General features: G+C 41.0%; 1 protein-coding gene across 3 annotated transcripts in view; it reads left to right on the forward strand.

The window, feature by feature from the left end:
- MSRA (methionine sulfoxide reductase A) overlaps positions 1-27,067 on the forward strand; it is a 452,006-nt gene that overhangs the window by 262,750 nt on the left and 162,189 nt on the right. For all 3 annotated transcript variants that reach the window (XM_084624989.1, XM_084624991.1, XM_084624990.1), the window contains exon 4: positions 14,785-14,889. In XM_084624989.1, coding sequence (XP_084481115.1) covers positions 14,785-14,889 — 105 coding nt within the window. The remainder of the gene's footprint in view (positions 1-14,784; positions 14,890-27,067) is intronic.

The following is a 27,067-nucleotide window of genomic DNA, read 5'->3' on the forward strand; positions in this document are numbered from 1 at the left end:
AGGCTTGAAAGGGACTGCATGCTGCACCTTCTCTAAATGTGGTGAGCCATGCTCCAATGTACTTCTGAAGCCCACAGGAGGAATTCAAACTGCAGTGTGGCCCCTCTGCACCCCTTACCTTCTCCCTTACCTTCCTTCCTTCCTCATTTGAGTGGCTTTTTCTCACCCTTCCAGGCATGTTTAACTCCCACCTTGTACTGTATATTAGATCTTAGGCTCTTTCTTGCCTTACTGTTTAAAAAAAATACTTATATCGACTAAATGACTTGCCTGACGGCTTCTTAAATGATCCATCATGTTCACTGCTTTAAAGCTATAAGGGCAATCTTGCTGCTTTGTCCACCCACTCACAGCTAAATGCCTAACTACATGAAGTTTTCTGTGCTTTTGATTTGAAGATTTCATATTTCCTGACTTCTAAAATAACTTTTATTTTTGTCTAATTTTTAAAAAATACTACTCCAACAGTTCCAGCGACATAGTTAGTACATGAGTCTTCAAAAATAGTACTTTTGATCAGGGGATGGGGTAGATGTCATACACCATGCCATGAGAGAGCCATTTACATGGCCACAACTTTAAAATGTATGAATGTAGTTGCATGAAGGTGGCATTGAAGGGGTTATGTAACCTTCCATTTATTTTAATTTAAGGAAAAAGGCTAATGTAGTGCCCATCTTTAAAAAAGGGAAGGAGGAGGATCCGGGGAACTACAGGCCAACCAGCCTCACCTCAGTCCCTGGAAAAATCATGGAGCAGGCCCTCAAGGAATCAATTCTGAAGCACTTAAATGAGAGGAAAGTGATCAGGAACAATCAGCATGATTCACCAAGGGCAAGTCATGCCTGAATAACCTAATTGCCTTCTATGATGAGATAACAGGCTCTGTGGATGAGGGGAAAGCAGTGGACATGTTATTCCTTGACTTTAGCAAAGCTTTTGATATGGTCTCCCACAGTATTCTTGCCAGCAAGTTAAAGAAGTATGGGCTGGATGAATGGACTATAAGGTGGCTAGAAAGCTGGCTAGATTGTCGGGCTCAATAGGTAGTGATCAATGGCTCAATGTCTAGTTGGCAGCCGCTATCAAGCGGAGTGCCCCAAGGGTCGGTCCTGGGGCCAGTTTTCTTCAATATCTCCATTAATGATCTGGAGGATGCCGTGGATTGCACCCTCAGCACGTTTCAGATAACACTAAACTGGGAGGAGTGGATAGGATGCAGAGGGACCTAGACAAATTAGAGGATTGGGCCAAAAGAAATCAAATGAGGTTCAACAAGGACAGGTGCAGAGTCCTGCACTTAGGATGGAGGAATCCCATGAACTGCTACAGACTAGGGACCGAATGGCTAGGCAGCAGTTCTGCAGAAAAGGACCTAGGGGTTACAGTGGACGAGAATCTGGATATGAGTCAACAGTGTGCCCTTGTTGCCAAGAAGGCTAACGGCATTTTGGGCTGTATAAGTAGGAGCATTGCCAGCAGATTGAGGGATGTGATCATTCCCCTCTATTTGGCATTGGTGAGACCTCATCTGGAGTACTGTGTCCAGTTTTGGGCTCACCACTACAAGAAGGATGTGGAAAAATTGGAAAGTGTCCAGCAGAGGGCAACAAAAATGATTAGGGATCTGGAGCACATGATTTATGAGGAGAGGCTGAAGGAACTGGGATTTAGTGTGCAAAAGAGAAGAATGAGGGGTGATTTGATAGCTGCTTTCAACTACCTGAAAGGGGGTTTCAAAGAAGATGGATCTAGACTTTTCTCAGTGGTACCAGGTGAGAGAACAAGGAGTAATGGTCTCAAGTTACAGTGGAAGAGGTTTAAGTTGGATATTAGGAAAAACCTTTTCACTAGGAGGGTGGTGAAGCAAAGGAGTGGGTTACCTAGGGAGGTGGTGGAATCTCCTTCCTTAGAGGTTTCTAAGGTCAGGCTTGACAAAGCCCTGACAGGGATGATTTAGTTGGAGATTGGTCCTGCTTTGAGCAGGAGGTTGGACTAGATGACCTCCTGAGGTCCCTTCCAACCCTGATCCTCTATGAAACCAAGGAGGGCCAAGATTTCAAGAAGGGCATGGTTGAAGGTGTCAAAGTTGGCGGATAGGCCCAGGAGGATGGAGCACTGTTCCTGAGAGTTGGCTAGGAAGAGGTCATTACAAAATGTGTCATGAGCATTTTCAGGGGAGTACAAGGGGTGGAACCCAGATTAGAGAATTTCTAAAATGGAATTTGAGGAGAGGGACGCCAGTGACTATAAACCGCATATTCAGTTATCTTAGAGATGAAAGAGAGAGAGAGATAATGGGGCAGTAGCTGGAGAGGCAAGTGGGGTTAAGGGAGGAATTTTTTTAAAATGGAAGAGACTAAAGCATGCTGATATGTATGTCCTCAGTTTTTCCAAGCATTTCCTTAGCTGATTTTTTGTCATAAGATAAATTGTCAAAATTTTCATTATTTCCTTAATATCTCATAAACATTTTTAAAATGACACTTGCTACAGACTGCTTTTAAAAATCCCATCTTATTTCTCTAATACCTTTGTTTAGCATGGATTCATTCTGCCTTTTTGTTGCCTTTATCTTTTCCCTGCAAACCTTCTAAATAGCTGTATATCTTTACTAGGTTTCCCTCTCCTATCTCTGTCCCAGTACTGGTTGTTTTTTATTCTCTTGTGAAGCCATATTGCCTATTTTACTCTTTGCATTTTTCTTTCAGTGGAATCATAATCTGTTGGGCAAACAACATAATTATGTATATATTATATATATCTCTGTTAGAAGGTTTAAATTTTTGAAATGCAGAGTAGACATTAAACAGAATTTGTCTTAATACCAATATCATTATTCTCATCTGGTTCCAACCAGTATGTCTCAAATAGTAATGACTGAAATGTACATGATTTTGTTCTAAAGGAAACACTGTTTTCAGACTCACAAATTGTGAGAGTTGGCATGTCTGCTGACACCTAACATTCTGTTCAGTTATCTCCTCAAGATAGCAGCCTCTTGTTGAAATCACACTAATGACGAAAGGATAAAGCTCCACTTTCTGGCATTCTAACTGAAAAACATAGAAATTGGATTACCTTGCTCTCGCCTCTTCTTTTTATCTTTCATGCTATGTAATATTTTCAATCTCCTGTCTTCAAATTTTCGATAGAGACGCCTTCAGATACTAGCATTACATCCATTTATCCCTGTTGTTCCTTTCTGAATCTGAATTAAAGTTGTTCTGAATTCATGACACATTCCTCATACTTCTGCTGTCCCTCTACATCTATTACTCCGATTGACTTCAAAAGAGTTCCATGCCTGGCATGACTGCAGGACAGGGCCCTTGAAATCAAACATTGTACTGTTTTCCCTGAGTAGTGGGGTATTTTAAGTAAAAACTCTATTATATTTCCTTCTAAGTAGAAATGAAAAGATTGAATGGCTTGTTATGTACTGAGTCTAAAAATATTTCCACTGTCAAGGGTAAAGTAGAAAGAAATGGACTGCTGCACATGCATACAGCTGCACATATGTATAATCAAAACTATAACAACCGATATGAAAGAAGAGTACAAACCTAATATTTTGATGAAACAGCGATTTGCTGATTTATGATTGGATATAAACAAAACAGCACATATTCAACCCAGATTTAACCTGTACCATTTAAATCCACTGATTTCAATGGGGTAGAGTTACTCTGCAGATTAATTTAGCCCAATTTGCCGAACATAATTTTGCCAGTTATGACATGGCACTTGTACAACATATCTAGGCACTGACATGGCCCTCATCACTGTATTATTTACACACCTCACCAATTATTAATGGATTTTTTTTCCTCACAAGGCCTCTATGAGGTATGGACACGTTCTCCCCGTTGTACATGTAGGATCCTGATGCAGACTAGGTGACATGCCCAGAGACACACAGGAAGTCTGTGGCTGGGCCAGAATTTGAACTCAGATGTCTTAAGCTCATGCCTATAGATTTTACAATTAAATAAACTGGCATTAAATTTCAGCATCTCATTTATTAATTTTTTAGTAGAGATACCTGTTCAAGGAACGGTAGAATACGAATAGCCAAATTATCATGATATCAAGTTAATAACTTGAAGCTGAGTCCTAACTGTAAACGTATGGTAGGTTACAGAGTAACAGCCGTGTTAGTCTGTCTTCGCAAAAAGAAAAGGAGTACTTGTGGCACCTTAGAGACTAACCAATTTATTTGAGCATGAGCTTTTGTGAGCTACAGCTCACTTCATCGGATGCATACTGTGGAAACTGCAGCAGACATTATATACACACAGAGATCATGAAACAATACCTCCTCCCACCCCACTGTCCTGCTGGTATCAATTTATTTGAGCATGACCAGCAGGACAGTGGGGTGGGAGGAGGTATTGTTTCATGATCTCTGTGTGTATATAATGTCTGCAGTTTCCACGGTATGCATCCGATGAAGTGAGCTGTAGCTCACGAAAGCTCATGCTCAAATAAATTGGTTAGTCTCTAAGGTGCCACAAGTACTCCTTTTCTTTTTATGGTAGGTTACTTTTCCAGTGACGCATGGCACAAACTTCAGCTCCAAATATTCTAGGTAATCAAGCCTGACTATGGATATTGTAATCATATGTTCTCATTCCTTGTTTATATTGTGAGAAGAAGAAAGTGAACAAACTATAAAAAAAGCAAAATCAATTTTCTGGTTTTGTTATAAAAAATGTGTGAAATGTAAAAAGTAAAGAAATGGGTGGCATGAGCATTACATTACTAAAAGTGAAACATTTTTTAAAAATCTAAACTTATTGATAGCACGTATACCATGTATTTTCCAGACTAGGTCCTTTAAAATATTTGCTTAAACAATGGAGTCTAAAGGTAATAATATTCAACCTACTAGAACTGCTACAGTAAAATACATATATACAGACTAGACACGTGTCCACCATATACGTCATAGCTTAGGATAACTGCACATATATTTCCGTCAGTGGTTCAACAAGGGAACCCAATCTCAGGCTTCCAGCTCCCCAGCTGTTGCTTCTCTTGGGTGGAGACCCTTCTGATCAGTGTATGTCCAGGCTGAACCATTCCCTGTCTTCACCATGTTGCTCTCAGCAAAGACAATCTGCCTAAACAGAGCTGCTTGCTTTCTCTTAAAGACTGACAACAGCGTGATTGCTACAGATAAAAGTTACCACACAACTCTTTCTAAGCAAGCCTACCTTATTCTTAAGGTAAAAAGTAGGGCTGTTGATTAATCGCAGTTAACGCACATGATTAATTAAAAAAATTAATCGCACTGTTAAACAATAGAATACCAATTGAAATCTATTCAATATTTTGGATGCTTTTCTACATTTTCAAATATATTGATTTCTGTTACAACACAGAATACAAAGTATACAGTGTTCACCTTATATTTTAATTACAAATATATGCACTATAAAAATGATAAACAAAAGAAATAGTATTTTTCAATTCACCTCGTACAAGTACTGTACTGCAATCTCTTTATCGTGAAAGTGTAACTTACAAATGTAGATTTTTTTTTTGTTACATAACTGCACTCAAAATCGAAACAATGTAAAACTTTAGAGCCTACAAGTCCTCTTGGTACTACTTCTTGTTCAGCGAATTGCTAAGACAAACAAGTTTGGTTACATTTACGGGAGATACTGCTAATTCTTATTTACAATGTCACCTGAAAGTGAGAGCAGGCATTCATATGGCACTTTTGTATCCAGTGTTGCAAGGTATTTACGTGCCAGATATGCTGAACATTCATATGCCCCTTCATGCTTCGGCCACTATTCCAGAGGACATGCTTCTGTGCTGATGATGCTTGTTAAAAAAATAATGCGTTAATTAAATTTGTGACTGAACTCCTTGCAGGAGAATTGTATGTCTCCTGCTTTGTTTTACCTTCATTCTGCCATATATTTCATGTTATAGCTGTCTCGAATGATGACCCAGCATGTTTGTTTTAAGAACACTTTCACAGAGGATCTGACAAAATGCAAAGAAGGTACCTGTCAAGGTTCCTCCCCCACTCTGAACTCTAGGGTACAGATGTGGGGACCTGCATGAAAAACCTCCTAAGCTTATCTTTACCAGCTTAGGTCAAAACTTCCCCAAGGTACAAAATATTCCACCCGTTGTCCTTGGACTGGCCGCTACCACCACCAAACTAATACTGGTTACTGGGGAAGAGCTGTTTGGACGCGTCCTTCCCCCCAAAATACTTCCCAAAACCTTGCACCCCACTTCCTGGACAAGGTTTGGTAAAAAGCCTCACCAATTTGCCTAGGTGACTACAGACCCAGACCCTTGGATCTTAAGAACAATGAACAATCCTCCCAACACTTGCACCCCCCCCCCTTTCCTGGGAAATGTTGGAATAAAAGCCTCACCAATTTGCATAGGTGACCACAGACCCAAACCCTTGGATCTGAGAACAATGAAAAAGCATTCAGTTTTCTTACAAGAAGACTTTTAATAAAAATAGAAGTAAATAGAAATAAAGAAATCCCCCCTGTAAAATCAGGATGGTAGATATCTTACAGGGTAATTAGATTCAAAAACATAGAGAACCCCTCTAGGCAAAACCTTAAGTTACAAAAAAGATACACAGACAGAAATAGTTATTCTATTCAGCACAATTCTTTTCTCAGCCATTTAAAGAAATCATAATCTAACACATACCTAGCTAGATTACTTACTAAAAGTTCTAAGACTCCATTCCTGGTCTATCCCCGGTAAAGACCCAGCATACAGACAGACACAGACCCTTTGTTTCTCTCCCTCCTCCCAGCTTTTGAAAGTATCTTGTCTCCTCATTGGTCATTTTGGTCAGGTGCCAGCGAGGTTATCTTTAGCTTCTTAACCCTTTACAGGTGAGAGGAGCTTTCCCCTGGCCAGGAGGGATTTCAAAGGGGTTTACCCTTCCCTTTATATTTATGACAGTACCAATGTGAGATTTCTAAAAATAGCTATAGGACTTGACCCAAGGTTTCAGAATCTGAAGTGCCGTCCAAAATCTGAGAAGGACAAGGTGTGGACCATGCTTTCAGAACCAACACTAAGATGTGGAAATTACAGAACCCGAACCACCAAAAAAGAAAATCAACCTTCTGTTGGTGGCATCTGATTCAGATGATGAAAATGAACATATGTCTGTCCACTCTGCTTTAGATCGTCATTGAGCAGAACCCATCATCAGCATGGACACATGTCCTCTGGAATGGTGGTTGAAGCATGAAGGGACATATGAATCTTTAGTGCATCTGGCACGTAAATATCTTGAGACTCCAGCTACAACAGAGCCATGCAAATGCCTGTTCTCACTCTTAGGTGACATTGTAAACAAGAAGCAGGAAGCATTATCTCCTGCAAACTGTAACGAAACTTGTTTGTCTGAGCGACTGTCTGAACAAGAAGTAGGACTGAGTGGACTTGTAGGCTCTAAAGTTTTACATTGTTTTATTTTGAATGCAGTTATTTTTGTGTACATAATTCTACATTTGTAAGTTCAATTTTCATGATAGAGATTGCACGACAGTACTTGTATTAGGTGAATTGAAAAATACTATTTCTACTGTTTTTTAGAGTGCAAATATTTGGAATAAAAATAAATATAAAGTGAGCCCTGTACACCTTGTATCCTGTGTTGTAACTGAAATCTGTATATTTGAAAATGTAGAAAACATCCAAAAATATTTAAAGAAATGGTATTAAAAGCGCCCTTAATCACGCGATTAATCGTGATTAATTTTTTTAATCACTTCACAGTCCTAGTAAAAAGCATTACAGAGAAATATATTAAAAACATGCATGATAATAAGGTTACCAGAGTTCATTCCAACTCTAACATGAGTTCTGGCAAGAGCAGTCTTTCAACACCCCAGCCTAGGGGTTTCCTTGTGGTTACAAGTTCATCACAGCTTCAGCTCAGAACAAGTACACTCATGACAAGGTTTGTCCACCCTTTTATACAGATAAGGGGTGTTTGGTTTGGAGTTTCCAGAAGCAGTTATTTAGTATTTAATGGGCCTCTCTCCCCATGGCATACCTTCAGAAGGTTTGCTTCAGAGGGGAGAAGTTGCATTCCCCTCACCTCAAGGTACTTCCTAGGAAACCACTTCACAAGTATTGTTCCAAAAAGACTTTTGAACTTCCTTATACCTTCCAGAAATTGCATTAACTTTGTCTTCCTGCTCGAGAAGATCCATACAAACTCACAATAGTACATAACCCTTTGCACTTCCAATACGTTGTATCCCAAAGCTATTAACCCTAATTCAATAAGGTTCATTCAGAATATTACAGGATATTGTCAGTCTGTCACGGTGACTTTTTATCATTTTGCTAAATGTTCATGGTACACCACAATGTAGTAGTCCTCTACTAAAACAAATATTAAATTTTAGACAGATCTCTCCTTGGTAATATGCATGAAAGGCCTGATGCAATGTCTGTTGGATACCATTGACTTTTGTGGAGCAGGCACCAAATCTTGCAGCCTTTATTCAAGCAAAACTCCAATGGATTTCAGTGGGACCTTTGTTTGAATAACAGCTGCAGGATTAGGCCAACGCTGACAAACTCTAGTGTCTTGTGGACAGTGCTATATGCATTTGTTGTGCATTTAAAATAGCCAAATTCAAAGTCATGCATGTAGGAACAAAGAATGTAAGCAAGTCTAACTTACAAGATCACTGGAACATTATGTACAGTTCTGGCGTCCACACTTTAAAAAGGATGTTGACAGATTGGAAAGGTTAAAAAATGAGTCCCAAGAATGATTCAAGGTTTGGAAAATCTGCCTACAGTGAAAACTAAGGGAGCTCGATCTATTTGGTTTATCCAAGAGAAGGTTAAGAGATGACTTGATCATGGTCTATAAGTACCTATGTGGGGAGAATATTTCTAATAATAGACAGGTTTCAGAGTAGCAGCCGTGTTAGTCTGTATTCGCAGAAAGAAAAGGAGTATTAGTGGCACCTTAGAGACTAACCAATTTATTTGAGCATAAGCTTTTGTGAGCTACAGCTCACTTCATTGGATGCACCCGATGAAGTGAGCTGTAGCTCACGAAAGCTTATGCTCAAATAAATTGGTTAGTCTCTAAGGTGCCCCTAGTACTCCTTTTCTTTCTAATAATAGAGAGCCCTTTAATCTAGTATTTCTTAACGACTGGTCTGGAGACTGGTGCCGGTCCCTGAGATCTCCCTGACTTTTTTGGAAGGCAGCAAGCTAGTCCCTGCTATCAAAAAGGTTGAGAAACACTGGTCTGGAAGACAAAGACATAACAAGATTCAGTGGCTGCAACTTGAAGCTAGACAAATTCAGACTAGAAATAAGGCATAATCGGCAGTGTTTATTAACCACAGAACAACTTACTTAGGGATCTGGTGGATTTTGCATCACTTGAATTCTTTAGATCAAGAATGGATGCAATTTTAAGAGAGATACTAGCTCAAACAGAAATTCCGAACTTGATACAGGAAATTCTATGGTTTATGTTATTCAGGAGCTCAACTAAGGCTATGTCTACATTCCAAGCTAGTGGTATGATTCCCTTGCTTGGGAATTACTTGCATTAGCTTTCAGCAAATAAACCAGGGAACATAACTCTGTGTTTTATATTGCAAGACCGTTTTATGTTAGACCACCCCAGAGGTGGAAATATCAATACAATTTTTAGTAGCAACTGAACACTGAATTTTCTTAATTCATCACATTGGAAAAAATACCCTACCCCTTATTAAATTCCCTGCACCACTTCCCCATATTTGACCTTGGCATGGGGAGACTGGACTTGCTCTCAGTTAAGCCTCACAACATGCTATGCAGTAGGTAAAGTTCCTCCTGTACAGAGGGGGAAATTGAGATACAGGGGCTAGTGGTCTGATATATTGATCACCCTCAGCTATCATTGACGTTGCCACTCAAGCTCTTAGGTTTTTGATCCAGTATTCTGACACTCCTATACTAAAAATATAAAATAGGGGTAGAATTGTCAGTAAAACAAACACATAGCGCCGCCGGTAAAGGGAAATTACTTAGGACAGAGGGAAAAATTAGGCTAGTTGTAAATCTGGGAGTTTTTCATATGGGTATGCACATAAGAAAACAGAATGAGATAACCGTTTTGAGTCCATAATGCAGTTGTCACAAAGAGCAATTCTAATCTATGTATACATAGTAGGGTTGCTAGGTATCTGGTTTTCGACTGGAATGCCCGGTTGACAAGGGATCCTGGGGTCTCCGGTCAGCACCGCTGACTGGAACATTAAAAGTCCGATCAGTGGTGCAGGCAGGCTCCCTACCCAGCTCTGTGTGACTCCCGGGAAGCTGCTGGCATCTCCCTCTGGATCCTAGGCAGAGGGACAGCCATGGGGGCTCTGTGCGCTGCTCACACCCCCAGAGTCAGCTCAGCAGCTCCCATTGGCCAGGAACCACTGCCAATGGGAGCTGAGGGGGCGGTGCCTCCAGGTGTGGGCAGCGCGCAGGGGCATATGGTCACACCTCTGTCTAGAAGCCGGAGAGAGATGTCACTGCTTCCCGGAAGCCGCCTGAGATAAGTGCCACCTGGAGCCTGCAACCCAACCCCCCTGCCATGTCCCAACATCCTGCCCCAGCCCTGAGCCCCCTCCTGCACCCCAAACCCGAGCCTCACCCCAGAGCTGTCACCCCCAGCTGGAGCCCTTACTGTACCCTGCATCCCAACTGCCTTCCCCAGCCCAGATCCCCCTCCTGCACCCTGAACCCTTCATCCCTAGCCCTACTCCAGAGCCTGCAGCCCCAGCCCAGAGCCCATACCTCCTCCCAAACCCCTGCCGCAGCCCAGAGTCCTCTCCTGCACGCCAAACTCCTCATCCCCAGAGCCCGCACCCCCAGCCCAGAGCCTGTACCCCCTCCCGCACCCCAACCCCCTACCCCAGCCCGGAGCACTCTCCTGTACCCCAAACCTCTCATCCCTGGCCCCACCACAGAGCCCCACCCCCAGCTGGAACCCTTGCCTCCTCCCACACCCCTACCCCAGCCTGCAGTCCTCTCCTGCACCCCAAACCCCTCATCTCTGGCCCCATCCCAGAGCCCACAGCCGGAGCCCTCACCCCCTCTCACACCCCAACCCCCTGCCCCAGCCTGGTGAAAATGAGCGAGTGAGTGAGGGTGGGGGAGAGCGAGTGATGGAGGGAGGGGGATGGAGTGAGGAGTGTGGGCGTGACCTCAGAGAAGGGGCAGGGCAGGGGGGGGTGGGTCAAGGATGTTCCATTTTCTGCAAATAGAAAGTTGGCAACCCTAATACATAGTCTTTTTTTAAAAAAACAAAGGTTATCAAAAATAGTTAAAAAGGTGAGAATCAAAACACTGTTATAAAGGAAAAGTTGACAAGAAGCACTGAGATGTCACACAGATACAGATGTCTTTTTCCATTGCTCTGTTATGGAGCTTTTTTTGCCAGAGTTTGACTCTCCATTGAAAGAACACACTGCTGCTAATCCTTGGACACTGGCTATGTTTTCCGAGTAGCAAATGGATATAGGCTAAACAGACAATCAGCTATTGGCAAACAGTCCTCTCATGAACAGTATCATAAAGTCTTACAATCTACGGCTAAGTTCTCCGATAGCCATTTTGAAGTTGAAGGAGAGTTGTCTGTGGAAAGTAGGGGATCAGATAATAGCTCCTATAAATAAAGGATTTCTGTTTGCCCATTTAACACCAAATTAAATTATATTCAGTGATACAGAAAACTACTTTAAAACTGATTTTAACTTTGTTGCGTTTTTTGGGAAGGTTTATAAAAATATTCATATTTGTTAAAACTTCCTCTTGGAAATTAAAGTGAAGCTTGGTTCTGAATAGAGTATTAGACCTTATGGTGATTATTAAAAACCAGTTAATCAAGAGGAATAAATGAACTGAGAACATTGAACTGCTTACTCGAGCTAGCGTGCTAAAAATAGCAGCATGGACTTTCCAGTTTGGTTTCCAGCATGGGTTTTCCAGCTCCCCGACCCCCTAGGCTTGAGAGCCTCAGCTCCAGCCCAAGCTGCAACATCCCACTGCTATTTCTAGCATGATAGTTTGAGCCCCACTAATACAAGTCTGTCTACCTTGGCTTGGAGGCTCACTCCTAGTTGGAGTGCAGACATACCCTCAGGAGCCCTGTTTCCATTGGTTCCCCTGCCCCACCTGCTCCGTGTGCTCCTTCCAGTGCAGCTCAAAGCACCCAATCCTGCATGATGCCTCCTGCTTGTCTGCTTATGTATAGCAAAATCATTGCTGAGGTATCCATCAAAGTCAGTGGGAAATGAAACAGCTCAGCTCCTTGCCCATAAGTGCTCTGAGTGTGGAATGGCAGTTAATCATGCTGTGAGTAGCAGTAACTTTCATGCTATGTTATGAAAGAAAATCCACTGGGTTCAGAGCAGAATTTATTGTGTAAAGGCTTTGAGGAAAATTAAAGGTGAATCTGAGAAGGCCAACAGACATCATCCCCCTGTTTTTCATCTGAGGAGGGATATTGGTTTTAGACATGCTTAAGTTCTAAAAACCCACACTGTCCTGTAGCCACACATCACAAGGTTTTTTTTCCTTGAGGGTCAGACCATAGTTCTCAAAGCAACACAGTGATTTTCTTGTTCAGAGGAAAAGTAGAAAGTTGATTGTTCTGACTAATCTAGGAACTCAAAGAAAGTATGTTGACAAGATGTAATTGCTGCTCCAGTTGTGAGGAAGGGTGGAAACTCTGTTGTTTTGACGTTCTTTGAGAGACTGTCTTCTGATATAAAACTGGTCAGCTTAGACGTGCTATTTACTCCTGTCGGTGAGATAAAACCCTTTTGTAAAGTTCACACTGAGTTAAAGAAAAGAAGAAATATATGTTGATGTTAGCAACTATTCCCTTAGCTTTCATTATTAGCCACTATACACAGAGAAGTCATAATTGCCATATTGGAACAGACCATCATCCATTTAGTCTGCTCCTCTAGTCTAGGCAGTGTCATGACCCTATATTTGTGCATCAAGGAAGGTGAAAGCCCCCATAATGCTTGTGGCCAATTATGTAATGATATTCTTTAGGGTGAAAATCTCCTTGCTGACCCCCTTTAGCTCTCAGTTTATACTCTATGGGAGAGGCCCATGTCACTTTATAACCAAGTTAGACTGCAAATTATTTTTATTCATGTAAATGTCTAATCCTTCTCTTTTAACCTAACGTCAAATTCTGCCTTCAGACATATGAGTAACTCCCATTGCTTTCAATAGGAGTTGCACTGGTGAAGGTGGAATTGGGCCATCACTGTATTTGTCTGATTAATGTCCTGCAGAGGAGGATAGCTTGGTTTATATGCTATGTATAAAATAATTTCCTTTTACTTGCTACTAATCTTAATAAGTGTCTCTTTGTTGTGTTATGAGACAGGACACATAGTGAAATCCAACTGGGTTCTATAATTTTTATGATTGTATATAGTGCACCTCTGTCATATCCCTTTTTACTTTTCTACCTTCCAGATTAAATTTAATCCTAATATTTTAAATCTTTTCTTGTGTCTAACCTGTACTCTTCCCTTTGCCTTACGTTGCTTCTCATTTCCTTTCCCTTCTCTGTTTTCTGTATTCTCTGTCCTTTTGACTTTTTTTCAGTTCTGCTGTGCATTGAGCCAATGTCTTCACAGAGTCCTCCCCAATGACACTTAGAACAGTAGCAGCTAATTCAGAACCCCATCAGCAGGCCAGATTCTTCTGTCTGCTTCACTGCTGTAAATCCAGATCAATTCCACTGAAGTGAATTGAATTAATCTAGATTTACACTGGTGTCTGAGATCAAAGTCTAGCTCTGTGTGTTCAAGCAGTGCACGCCCCTCCCCAACAAAATGTAGAACTGGCTGTTCTTTTTCCTTGTTAATATTTCCAGTGCCTTTTATTGATGTTGAAAATGTAGATTTCGCCAAAGAATAGAATATGTATTTTTTTACTTATGGAAAGTTTACACTAATAAAGGAAAATATTTCTTCATTTGAAAACTCTTTGTATATGCTTGTACAATACCTCGCACAATGGGGGCCTGATCCTGAGTGAGGAGTATGTGCATTATGGTAATATAAATATTAAATAATTATAAGAAAAGAAGTTAACTGGCCTGATTCTGCAGGCTTTGTGAAGCTAGCACTTTCAATACAATCAGTGGGAGCTTGGGTGTGTAAGGGCTGCACAATAGGGCACATAAAGTAGCCAAAAATAGGAAATAATCTCTTTCAGTGTGCAATGCCCTGCACACATTTCATTTGCTCTCATAGTGCTCAGTCACGCACTTAGAGCCTTTCATTGAAGCCCATTGGTATTCTGTGGTGTGGGCAACACAGGATCGTTTGCAGCCATGTGTTTAATACTGTATAACAGGCACGTGGAATTTGTTTTTTGCTTTCATTACTTCACTCATTTCATATATTTTAAGGAATATTTACCCAGAATTTGTATTTACATTTTTCAGAAAGTTGCTGAACTCCTATGTTACGGTTGGTCTTATTCCTCTCAGTTTTGCTTCCAGTTAGTTTAGTCCATTATGGGCCTTATCCAAACTAGCAATTGTCTGACTGTGGATCCTGTCATAAAAGAATGTGTAAGGGAAGCTGGGGCTAAAAATTATGTTAGGTGAAAACACAAGTACATTACCTTTTTGTGTTTTGGAAAGCAAAAATATTGTGCTTCATGTCTTGGATATGCCTTGCTTGATTGTTACTAATACTGTCGAGTTTTGTATTGTCTTTTTAGGGAAAACTGGCCATACAGAAGCGGTGCGAGTAGTGTATCAGCCAGAAAACATCAGATTTCAGAAACTGCTCAAGGTCTTCTGGGAGAATCATGACCCGACACAAGGTAGAATGATGAGTGAGCCAGTATTTAATTATCTTACTAATTACAGCTGGGATAATTAGTGTTTGAGCTGCATGGAAGAGATGAACCTTGAAATCACATGGGAGCTCAAGAATATGATTGCAGACATTTATTGACAGAGAGCGAGAATGAGGATATAGAAGCTCACAATACCCCTCCCCTGTTACAGCTGTCTGTGCTGAGAAAATTCCCACAGAGAGAGGGACTAGACAATAGAAAATCCTTTCACCTTTCATTATGACGATTTTTCTTAATGCTATCTTTTGTCTCCTAAATTAAAGCATATTTCTTGGCAGCTTCAGAGTTGGCAATTTTATTCATGCATGGAAACTTTAGCCTCCATAAGTTTTACATTTTTCATCCTTTTTAAATTACTATGGGTTTCTTTTCTGATTAGAGAAAATGAGCAAAAGGAAGTAAGACAGGATGCTCAGAGGTACCACCAGCAGCAACGTATTTGCTTCTTGCCTTATTCAAGCATTTTGGTTTAATTTATCCTCCTTGGAAGTAGCAACATGATGCTGTTATGCATATCTGCTCAAATGGAAATGAAGAATTGTACTGAGAAAACATTTCAAGGGTGTGTGTGTGAATAGTTTCAAACAACATCAACTCTAATATGATGCCCTGAAATACTACATAAAAATAATTCATTTCTACTTTCTCAACCTTGTCACTACTGTTGTCTTACATTTACCTATCTGGTTAATATTAAAAAGGACAATCTTAAGAGGGGTGTATGTTTTCTTCTCTTATGACCTTCTGGAGACCTCGGCTTTAGTAACTGGAGTGGAGGCAAGAGGGAAAAAGTCCCTTTATCAGGAGATGTGGGAGACATCTATTGAATATTTGGAGATCTGCTTCCTTGGGGTTTCAGTCCAGTTCACAGTAGACAAAGAAAAGTTTAAAAAACTGGCACCCTTTTCAGGTTGAACCTTCTTCTGGTCACCTGTTAACTTTTATTTCTGATCCATGTGTGTCTATTTCATTTATACGCTGATCCTAAAAACCTCTACTCACAGGAGTAGTCCCCTGTGCAGAACCATTATCTTCAAATGGGACTATTTGTGTGAGAAGGAGCTATACCTGTGAATTAGAGTACACAGGGTCAGGTCCTTATATTGTAAGGTTTCTTTTTGCATTACAGGATAGAGGCTGGAACACACCAACGTTCAATGCATTAGGAATAAGCTTACAACAGAAAAAATACCACCGCAGTTGGCAACAGTCGGCCATCTAGTTGACAGTCTCATCAGTGAGCTCATGGATTGAATAGCATGGAGGCTAAGTTAACGTCTCACTCCTAGTAGTATTCTACTTAAGTCAGGGTTGTGGCAGGTTGATGGAGAAATGTGGGAAAGTTTGTACTGCCCCTGTCTATGGTGGCTGTTTTATGTATTAATACAGAACTTCTTCTAGAGCAGAGGTTCCCCAAACTGTTCTGGTGATGCACAGAGAGATGGCTGGTCACATGGTGATGACTCCCCCCCCCCCCCCAGCAGCCAAATCCAATTAAAGAATTCCTAAAATTACTTTCCTTTGTCAGCAATTGCTGTAGTTGCCACAGGGGTATAACGAGACCACGAACAGGCATGAACATGATTCACAAAACAGCGAGTGGAAGGGGTGGTATTCACAAGATGCTTGTGGTATGTAAATGCAGCCCATGCTGTGAAAAAGGTTCAGAACCTCTGGTCGAGCAGTTTTCACAGGCATTAACTTTAAACATCAGATACAGTTTTTGTTCAAGATAGTGAGAAAAAGGTTTCTGCCAAGCTGGCTGTCTGAATATTTTGAAGCAGCTTCCCACAGTGCATAGAATCATAGACATGTAGAGCGGGAAGGGGCCTCAAGAGATTATCTAGACCACGTTTGTGTAACCTATTCTTAAAAACCTCCAACGATAGGGATTCTACAACCTCCTGTGGTAACTTCTTCCAGTACTTAATTATTCTTATGGTTAGATATTAGGAAATATTTTCTAACTGAACTCTCCTTGCTGCTGATTACTCATCCTATCTTCAGAGGACAAGGAAAGCAATTGATCACCATCCTCTTTATAAAAATCTTTGACATACTTGAAGACTTATTAGGGCATCCTTCAGTCTTCTCAGGGAATACTAAACATGCCCCGTTTTAAAACTTTTCTTCACGGAACAGGCTTTCTAAACCTTCTCATTTTTGTAGCTTTCCTTTGGACTCCCTCCAGTTTGTCTACGTCTTTCTTAATGTGGGAACAGTTTTTCATCTGAGGCCTCACTACTGCTCAGCAGAGCAGGGCAATTACCGCCCCTGTCTAATGTATAAAACACTCCTGTTAATACACCCCTGAATATTAGCGGTACAGAAGTTTAGGTATATTACATCAACACTATTTCCTTTATCAGCCAAACTTGTAATCTTGTCAAAAAAGGATGAAGTTAGTTTGATAGGATCTATTGTCTGTAAATCCATGTTGATTAGCATTAATTATATTACCCTCCTTTAATTCTTTAGTAATCATCTCTCATAACAGCCACTTCATTATCTTGCCTGGGTCAAGGTCAGATTGACAGGTGGGTCAGACAGATGGACCCAGGTCATCCAGTTTACCCTTTTTAAATATTGTCACAGCATTAGCTTTCTTCCAGTCTTCTTGACCTTTCCAGGTGATCCAAGATTTATTGAAAATTAAATTAATGGTCCAGCAAGCTCCTCATACAGTTACTTTAAAAAACTCTAGGATGCAAGTTTCCTGGATCTCTTGGCCTCCTGGACCATCCCTAACTGCTAAGTTGTCTAGCAGGAATTCAGCCATGTAGGATGGGTTTGTGATTAGATACCTTCTGAGGCTTTGACAGGTTGAGAAGAACTGACACCTGGATCACAAGCTTCTTGACAATATGAGGGTACTATCTATTGATTCTGGGGTTTCATGGATCCAAAGATCTTGCTGCTGGGTGGTAGTTGTAGGACAAACAGGTTCTAGTGCCAGAGGATCCATTTGATGCTCCAGAAAGAACTGCCTGTAAGCTTCAGTGCTTCTCTGTACGCTTACAGTCAAAGACAGACACACACCCACACCATTTTTCTTCTCCAAGGAATTAATAGATGCATTGCCAACACTCCACAGAGAAGATGCAGATTTTGTGTACAGCTAAAGATTTGGATCAGTATATAAGTGACCATTGAGACCCACTCTGATATCCCCTGGATCTGACATCATAAATATACTTACAGTTCTCAGAGTAGCAGCTGTGTTAGTCTGTAGTTGCAAAAAGAAAAGGAGTACCTGTAGCACCTTAGAGACTAGCCAATTTATTTGAGCATAAGCTTTTGTGAGCTACAGCTCACTTCATCGGATGCATCCGATGAAGTGAGCTATAGCTCATGAAAGCTTATGCTCAAATAAATTGGCTAGTCTCTAAGGTGCCACAAGTACTCCTTTTCTTTTTGCGACTTACAGTTCTGTAAGTCTGACCTCTCAGAAGAGAATTTTATTAACACATTATTGGACCCTGGGCTACTGACCTAGTTGTAACTAGCTCCTGATTACGAGCCAGGAGGGAGAATTTTCAGGTCTGGTTCCATGGTGGAACCATTGCAGAGTACACCCCCCCATATGGTTAAATAGAAATACCTAGGAGCTTTCATTAGCTTTATCAAGCTTTTGTTGGATCCAGTAGAGCACTGAAGTCCAGTGGGGCAGTTGGCCCAGCATTTTAGAAGGTCTCTGTAAACCAAGTATAGGTTCCTCCCATCTTGGAAGAAAGTCACATTGAAGGGTTGAGACATCCATCACATATACTTAATGGCGCATAAGGTTTGTTTCTTTGCAGAATAGAAATGATATTTTAACTGTTCAGTTGTGCTAACACAAGGTTAAGGGTGACTTGAACTCAGTCTGTCAGTATCTACACAGGGAAAATTTGATAGAGGACTTTTCAGTCTAGTAGATAAAGATAAGATCCCATGGCTAGAAGTTGAAGCTAGACAAATTCACACTGGAAAGAAGATGCAAATTTTTTACGGTGAGGGTAATTAACCATTGGAACAACTTGTTAAGGGTTGTGGTTGATTCCCCTCAGTGACAATTTTAAAATTAAGATTGGATGTTCTCTCTAAAAGATACTGTAGTTCAAACAAGAATTACTTCAAGGAAGTCCTAGGGCCTGTATGATACAGGAGGTCAGACTAGGTGATCATGGTGGTTCTTTCTGGCCTTAGCTATGAATCTGAACAACCTGTGGAACTTCATATTCACCTCTGGATTTCAGATAGAGAACTAATTTCTAGAACTGTTTCAGAGGTATTCCCCTCCCTCCCATGGTTGCATCAAACTGCAAGCAGCAAACATTATCAGACAGATATTCTCAAAAAAATCGCTTTATAGCTACATATATCGGTCTCTCTGCACATACCTCTGATAGGAGTCAAGGAAGACCTCTATAAATAAAACTGTACCCATAGCAGCAGTGTTTCATTAAATGCCTGGCTATTATGACTGTTCTCCCTGAGAGTTTGGGTGTCTGCATATATATAGGCTTAACTCTAAGAGCCCAGATGATTCTTCCCTAAGAGTTGGTACAAACAAGGATATTTTCACACTCACTTAGAAGATATATTATGGCAGAGCAAAGGCAAAGCATTCCACATATGGCACTGGATGGTGAGAACCCCAGGCCAGAAAAAGTTGACACATTATACTGGAGAGGAGAGCATGCAGAATGTGGTTATGTTGGTGCTGTACCAATCGTTCAGGAAGAACGGTGCCTGATGTTTGCATCAAGAAAAAGAAGGACCTGAACCTTCATAAATAAGTCAGAGTAGGAACATGAAATGTGAGGAATGTGTATGAAGGGGACCTCACTTTTGTGATCAAAGAATTGGAAAGATGTAAGATAGAAATATATGGAATCTGAGAGCTGCATTGGAAGGATAGGGGGGTCATTTCATGATGTTGGATGGATACAGTGTAATACTCAGGGTATGAGAAAAATGCACACCCATTTTCCTCTCCTTATCGTATTCAAGGAGACAAAGTATGTGCTTGGATATAATCCAATCAGTGATAGAATCATTACAATTTGCCTTTGAGTGAAGCCAGGGAATATGTCAATCATACAAGTTTATGCCCTTCAACCACCGATGACTATGTGATTGATGAGCTGTAAGAATGACTTGCCTAAGCACCACTTACTAACTCACTAAAACATCAAATAAAAATGTCACCCTTATAATTGGTGACTTGAATGTGAAAGTGGGAGCTTTAAGCTCTCTTAGAGTAATGGGAAACAATGGTCTGGGCTCACAAAATGAGAAGGAAGCATTTAGTTGAATTCTGCTATTCCGCACTATGGTTAACTGAGAAGGAGTTTGAGAAGTGATGCAGAGTGCAGGAGAATAGCTTTGAGATGGAAAAACGTAAGAGAATATAAGGAACTGAGCAGATAGATTCAAGGCAGACTAGACAAGACCAGAGCAAATATAAGAGCAAAATGTATGGCGTTTGAGAACTATAAAGAGTAATAATACAAAAAGGTATATTCACAGTGGTCAGACTTCTTACCTAAAGGATTTTCCTGCAATCAAACAAGATCAGATCATGATGGTAGAGTCTTACTGATGGTGATGGTATTAAACATAGGTGGAGAGATTATTGGTCCATTCTGTATGCCTCACCACAACACAACAGGACAACAGAAAAGAGTGCGGAGCTGGAGCTATCAATCCTGCAAGTGGAAGTGGTATGTGGTACAGTATTGTGAAAAATGAAGCCTGTGAAAGCACCAGGGATGGATATCACGCCCACAGAAATTGTTAAGTGATTGGCAAATGCAGTACTGATATTATGTGGGAAATCTGTAATGACCAGAAATTGGCTGGAGGATTGGATGAAAGGAATTTTTCTGCCTTTACCAAAGAAGGGAAACTTAGAGTGTGGTAACTATTGTGATACTGCACATGAACAAAGTTCTACTCTATATAATCCAGGAATGCATGAAACTAAGGATAGAATTAGAACTACTGCTACAAGCTGATTTCAAAGAGCGCCAAGGCATGTATGCCCAAATCGCAAATATCTATCACATCCCTGAAAAATGCAGTGAGTACAAATCAGCCATTGATCATGTGCTTCATTGACTACTCCCGAGTGTTTTATACTGTCTGACAGGGCAGCCTTTGGAGGATACTGGCAGACATGGGGATTCCAAAGCATCTCATTACAAGTCTCTACAACCAACAATAGACCACAGAGCGACCAGCAGTAGGCTCCAATGAGGAGTTTTCCACTGAGCAAGATGTGAGACAGGGATGTATTTGGTCCTGAAACCTGCCTAACGTACATGCAGAAATTATGAGACAAGCCTTGGAAGATTTTGACAAAGTGGAAGGAGCTGGGATTTCCATTGGTGGACCCCCTTTTACCTGACTTCAGATATGTTGATGATATAACACTCTTTGGTACCGCCCCTGATATAATGCAATGAAGGTTGGAGTCTCTAAAACCAGTTAGTGAGGAATATGGACCATTCCTGAATGCAACGAAAACAAAATGCATGTATGTTAACATGACTAACAAAAACCAAGATAGAAATGGACACCATTATTACTAGAAGAGCTGTCGAGGCAGTAGATGAATTTAATTATCCGGTCAAGGAGGTTATTCCAAAGAAATCAGAAGATGACTAGGGATGGCTCACTCAGCTGTGTCCCTTAAGAAAGTGAGGAAAATTGTAGCATCCTGAAATGTACAAAAACGTGATTGACGACCAGCCTAATTTTTTCCATAGCGATTTAATGGATGTGAATTGTGACAAGTTAATACTGCTGACAATAAGAAAATTGAAGCTTTTGAAATATGGTTCTGGTGAAGACTCCTGGGTATCTCTTTGATGGAAAAAGAGGAATGCCTATGTTAGAAATATTATTGCAGAGAAGCAGACCCGGACGTTGGAAAACAGATGTACTTTGCTCATGTTAGGCATAGAGATGGAAATAACATGGAGAAAGTTATTATGGAAGGAATGGTGGAGGGTCATTCCAGTACGGGACAACCAGAGAGGGTATGGATGGATGGTGTGTGGCAGATCACTGGCAGGTCAACAGCTGAGTGCTCGAAGTTAATGCTGTATTATGAAGGCTTCAGAAAATTCTGCTATGATGTCACCGATATTCAGAAATGAATACATGAATTTACATGTGAGGCACTGAGGGCTTGGTATATTCCAGATGCTGCAACTTTTTTGCAGTGGAATGTTTCTTACCTAAGTTCCCTCTAAGCTGCATGGCTGCACAGCAGGCTATCGAGGGCTGCGCAGGTGGGGAGAGGCACCTCTCTCCTGGCCCCAGCCCCGGGGCTGCCATGGTGAGAGGGGAATCCTCTTTCCCTGCCACAGCCCTGAGACAGCCTGCACCCCAAACCCTTCATTCCTGCCCCCCCTAGATCCCACCCCAACTCTCTGCCCCTAGCCCTGAGCCCCCTCCCACACTCCAAACCCCTCATCCCTGCCCCCACCCCAGAGCCTGCACCCCCAGCCAGAGCTCTCACCCCCCTGCACTCCAACCCTGAGCCCCCTCCCATTACTCCAAACCTCTTAGCCCCACCCCCGCCACACATCCCCTCCATAATTGGTGCACATAACAAAATTCATTCTGCACATGGATGTAAACAAATTTAGAGGGAATATTGTTTATGACTGGTGCAGTTTACATGATAGCTTTAACACCTGGTGATGTCTGAGGTCTTTGACTAGAAAGATTTGAGCCACAATGTCCTAGTACTTTACAGATGCCTTATTTTGTAAGGCAGGGGAAGAACATGCCCTCCAGGTACTTACCATTTTCCTGACATCTGCAGTAATAGTGCTAGTGGGTAGAAAGGATTCTTCACCTTGATCTCTATCCACTCCCAAATTTCTCTTCTTTATCTGGTTAAATTCTGATTGAGAATATTACAGGAATACATTACACAGAATACCAGAGAAGGGTTTTCTTGTAGCCAGATGGGTCAGGAAAGTTTCCTATTCATAAAGTTCAGTATCCTAATTGTATAGATCCAGTGTCTCATCTTCCAGGGAAAGATGATATGTTGGCAAACTTTTTAAGCAGAGTTTCTAGCCAACAATAAAGGTCTCTGTCATGGCTGCCATCTGATATCTTTTTTCCAAAAAAATGAGGTAAATATTAGTTATTTTTCCCCCTAACAGGAAAACCAGGCTTATCTATGACTCTGATCCAAGGACAAGCAAATTCTAACATCAGTATTGTAGTTCTTCCCTGAATCAAGGGCAGGAACTTCTCTACATGTTGCCCCTGGTTCTAGTCAAGTGAGAGGGCTTTTGAATGTTGGTCTAGTTGGTACCAAGTTGCTGTCAATAGCGATGGTGAAAGATTGGGAATTTTGTCATTCAGCATCATGTACAATATTAATATTCACAAAGTCCTGCTTTCCAAGCTACTGGGTCTTCTGCCTCCAAAATGAGGTGGGAGTCTCTGCTTGGGTTCTAAATTTCTCTGGTCAAAAGCCTAATTTGGGATTGCTGGGATTCTTAATTATGGAGTGTTATGCTGAAGACTAAAAGATCCTGTTGAAAAGTGGGAATCTTTGATCAGTCAAATTTACTCCATTATTAGGCATGGAAGGATTAAATTGGGGTCGACAACCTTTGTCATGTGGCCCCTCAAGGTAATCTGCTGGCAGGCCGCAAGACAGTTTGTTTACACTGACCATCAGCAGCCACGGCCACCTGCAGCTCCCAGTGACTGCGGTTCACCATTCCCAGCCAGTGGTAGCTGCCAGGGGCTGCACCAGCAGATGGTCAACAAAATGTCTCGTGGCCTGCCGGTGGATTACCCTGATGGGCTGCGTGCTAAAGGCTGCTGACCCCTGGATTAGATTTTTATTGGTAAAAGTCAATTTCACTGCACACACAAACCAATGAAAATTTTTCCATTGATGATAATTGAAATATACAGATAGACAAAAGAAGAAATGCTGCTTGAGAACTTCGAGTTTGATTTAAGGATATTTACTTTGTATATTTTGACATGTGATGTTGACAGCTTGTGTTTTAACAGTTATCAACCTTTAATTTTTTGAATCTCAGCATCTGTCATTGAATTATTATTGTCTCCCCTAATTTTCTGCAACTGTGAAAAATTAAACTGATATATTTAAGCATTTTTCAATGTAAGTATTGATATAAGCCAAAATTAGGGGGAAAATGAAAATAGAATTTTGCTAAGCTCATCTATGATTTGAAAGAGATTCCCCATCTGAGCAGCTCCTAAATGGGGGGGGGGCCCTAATAAAGCCCTTGACTGTTGTCTTAGACTATTGACTACACATGGAATACTAAACAGAACAGACCAAAAATTCTTTGATTTCTACAGACATTTGGTTGTCATCTCTGTTCCTACCTCTGATACACAAATGGACAACCTTTCCTCACCTTGGAATAATCTGATCTCGCTCATGAAAGGGTTGTTTTGTGAACCTCAGAGCTGCCTGGGGTAGTTACTGTGCTGCAAGAGCTGAAGAAAAGGAGAATGAGGGCTTGTCCGTATAGGGACACTCAGAAAACTAACTAAAGGTGTGAATTCAAAATTCACAAGTTAAACTGCATTAAACCCCTATGTGGGCACACATTCAAAATTAAAGTGGCTTTAAGTCAATTTAATTAACCTAATGCTTCATTTGTCTTACTTTAGGTATATCCCCTTCTAGCATGCACTAAGGGATTGTCATTTTAGCCTCGTAAAGCTCATAGGTCAGATTCTTCTCTGTACTTTTTCTATGAAGATGCCATTCTGTCACAACGGTCTAAAGCACTTAGTCTTTTTAGACCACTAGTGTCTATGTCCCCAAGCCTCACTTATATTCAGGGAGCCAGATATCATACTTTACATAGTCAGAGAACTTTGTCATTGTTTGTATGCAGCCAAAACTAGTCTTCAAGTTCCCCAAACCCTTGGGGAAATGGGGTTGACATGAGAGGAGTCTATCATGGTCCAAAGACTGTCCATGTAAAATGCACTGTACACCTCTACCCCAATATAACACGACGCAATATAGCACGAATTTGGATATAACGTGCTAAAGCAGCGCTCCGGGGGGGTGGGGGGGGGAGGCTGCACACTCCAGTGAATCTAAGCAAGTTTGATATAAAGCGATTTCACCTATAATGCGGTAATATTTTTTGACTCCCGAGGACAGCGTTCTATTGGGGTAGAGGTGTATGTCACAATTATCAGGACGTGGCAGAGGTTTAACCTCCTGTATTTGTCAGAGTCATTAGTAGACCTACAAACCATTTCTCCTCTCTGTGATCCTCCAAACTGTTTGGCATCAAGCCCCAATGCTGATACATCAATTCTGCAGATTAATATCTGGTCTTCAGTGTGCTGACCCATTTAATTTGCAGGGTATAGTACATATTTATTTGCCACCAGTTTTGAAGGCCTGTACTTTTTTTAGACACTGCATATGGAATCTATCATTTGCAAATAATTAGAATTAGACACTAGAAATTACATTGTATTGCTAATGAGCAGATGTGTTTACATATACCAGTGGAAGAACAGCTGTACACATATAAAATGCTAAAAATGACCCTAAACCAGCATTATGTATTCTGCTACAGACCTACAATTTCATTTAGGATTTTAAGGACAGGGAAAAATAATCTTTAAACTATATAAAATGTAACCAATTCTGATATTTTTTTCCACATTTCTGTGCTTTTGTTTCCTCTATACCTTACACTGAGTCTGGCAACTCTCCAGGTGAAAGCATCTAGCACCTTTGTCTTGTATTTCAAGTGTTATTGTGAGACTCTGATGCTTCCAGCATTACAAGGTGTAAAACAAAAAACAAAAACAAAAAAAAGCAGCAAAGAAGCAAAAGCTATTGTCACCAGATATATTGAACATTATTCAAAATAGAAATTCTGACTCCTTAGGGGTCCGTTCTTGGTCCAATACTATTCAATAGTTTCATTAATGACTTGAAGGATGGAGTGGCGAGTAGGCTAATTAAATCTCTGGTAAACACAAAGCTGGGAGGCTTTTCGAGGATAGGAATAAAATACAACAGTGTGGAGAAATTAGAGAAATGAGCTGAAATCAATATGAAGAGATACAATAAAGAAACAAGTATTGGTTCATGTAAGGATGAATAATCAGCAGTACAGATATAAAACAGAGGATAACTAGCTAGGAAGTTGAGAGGAGAGCACCTATTAGGGATGGTTTAGGTATAATGGAAGTGGTCCTACCACAATGCATTCACTGGCGGGATTCCTGGAGTCTGTGAAAACACGAGATGCCAAAAGACTGTTATGAAAAGCAAACAAGAATGCAGATGATCACTATACACTGTAAGACCCTATTTAAATTAAAAAAACCTAATATGCAAGTTAGGCCATGACAGCTGAAATTCACGAGGAAGGAAAAACAATCAAGTATTTACTTTTTATGGTATATTCAGAACATAAGATAGAGTCCTACAATCCTTGTTCAGAAATGTAGGCTTTCCTTCAGGTTTAAAAGTACCGCAGAAGGGGAGCTTAGGTCTCCTCAGACGTGCCACTTTTTAAACCTGAAAACAGCGAGGAGTTCTTGTGGAACCTTAGAGACTAAAATTTATTTGGTGGGTTTTAGCCCATGAAAGCTTATGCCCAAATAAATTTCTTGTGGCACCTTAGAGCCCAACGACTCCTCATTGTTTTTGCTGATACAGACTAACATGGCTACCACTGTGAAACCTGCCTTTAAACCTAGTGGTCCTTCCCAGCTTACCTTCAGGAATGACAGACTGCGGGCAGGAGGGAGCCATTGTCATTACTTCCAGCACTGCCTGGAGATCTTGGGGACTACCAAGATGCAAAGCTTATGAATCTTAAAACATACACAAGTTTTCCTGCTGTCTCCATGCTCCTCTAGCTCCTTCCCCTGGCAATTAAATTGCGGTGATATGCGGCCATTAGCTGGTGACTGGCAAACCCCACAGCCAACCTGTCTTGTAGTCTTCTGTACATCATTATCACGTCCTGGAGAAGAGATCACAGATCCAGGAGGTATTTATTTTCCTGACATTGTTGCAAAGTAGCAAGCATATTCTTTATCAGTGGGGATTGGACAGGGAGTAGCTGCTCTTTGATGCCGAGTTCCTGCATGA

The sequence above is a fragment of the Lepidochelys olivacea genome (genome assembly GCF_965140295.1).
Source record: "Lepidochelys olivacea isolate rLepOli2 genome assembly, chromosome: 3".
Classification (NCBI taxonomy): domain Eukaryota; kingdom Metazoa; phylum Chordata; order Testudines; family Cheloniidae; genus Lepidochelys; species Lepidochelys olivacea.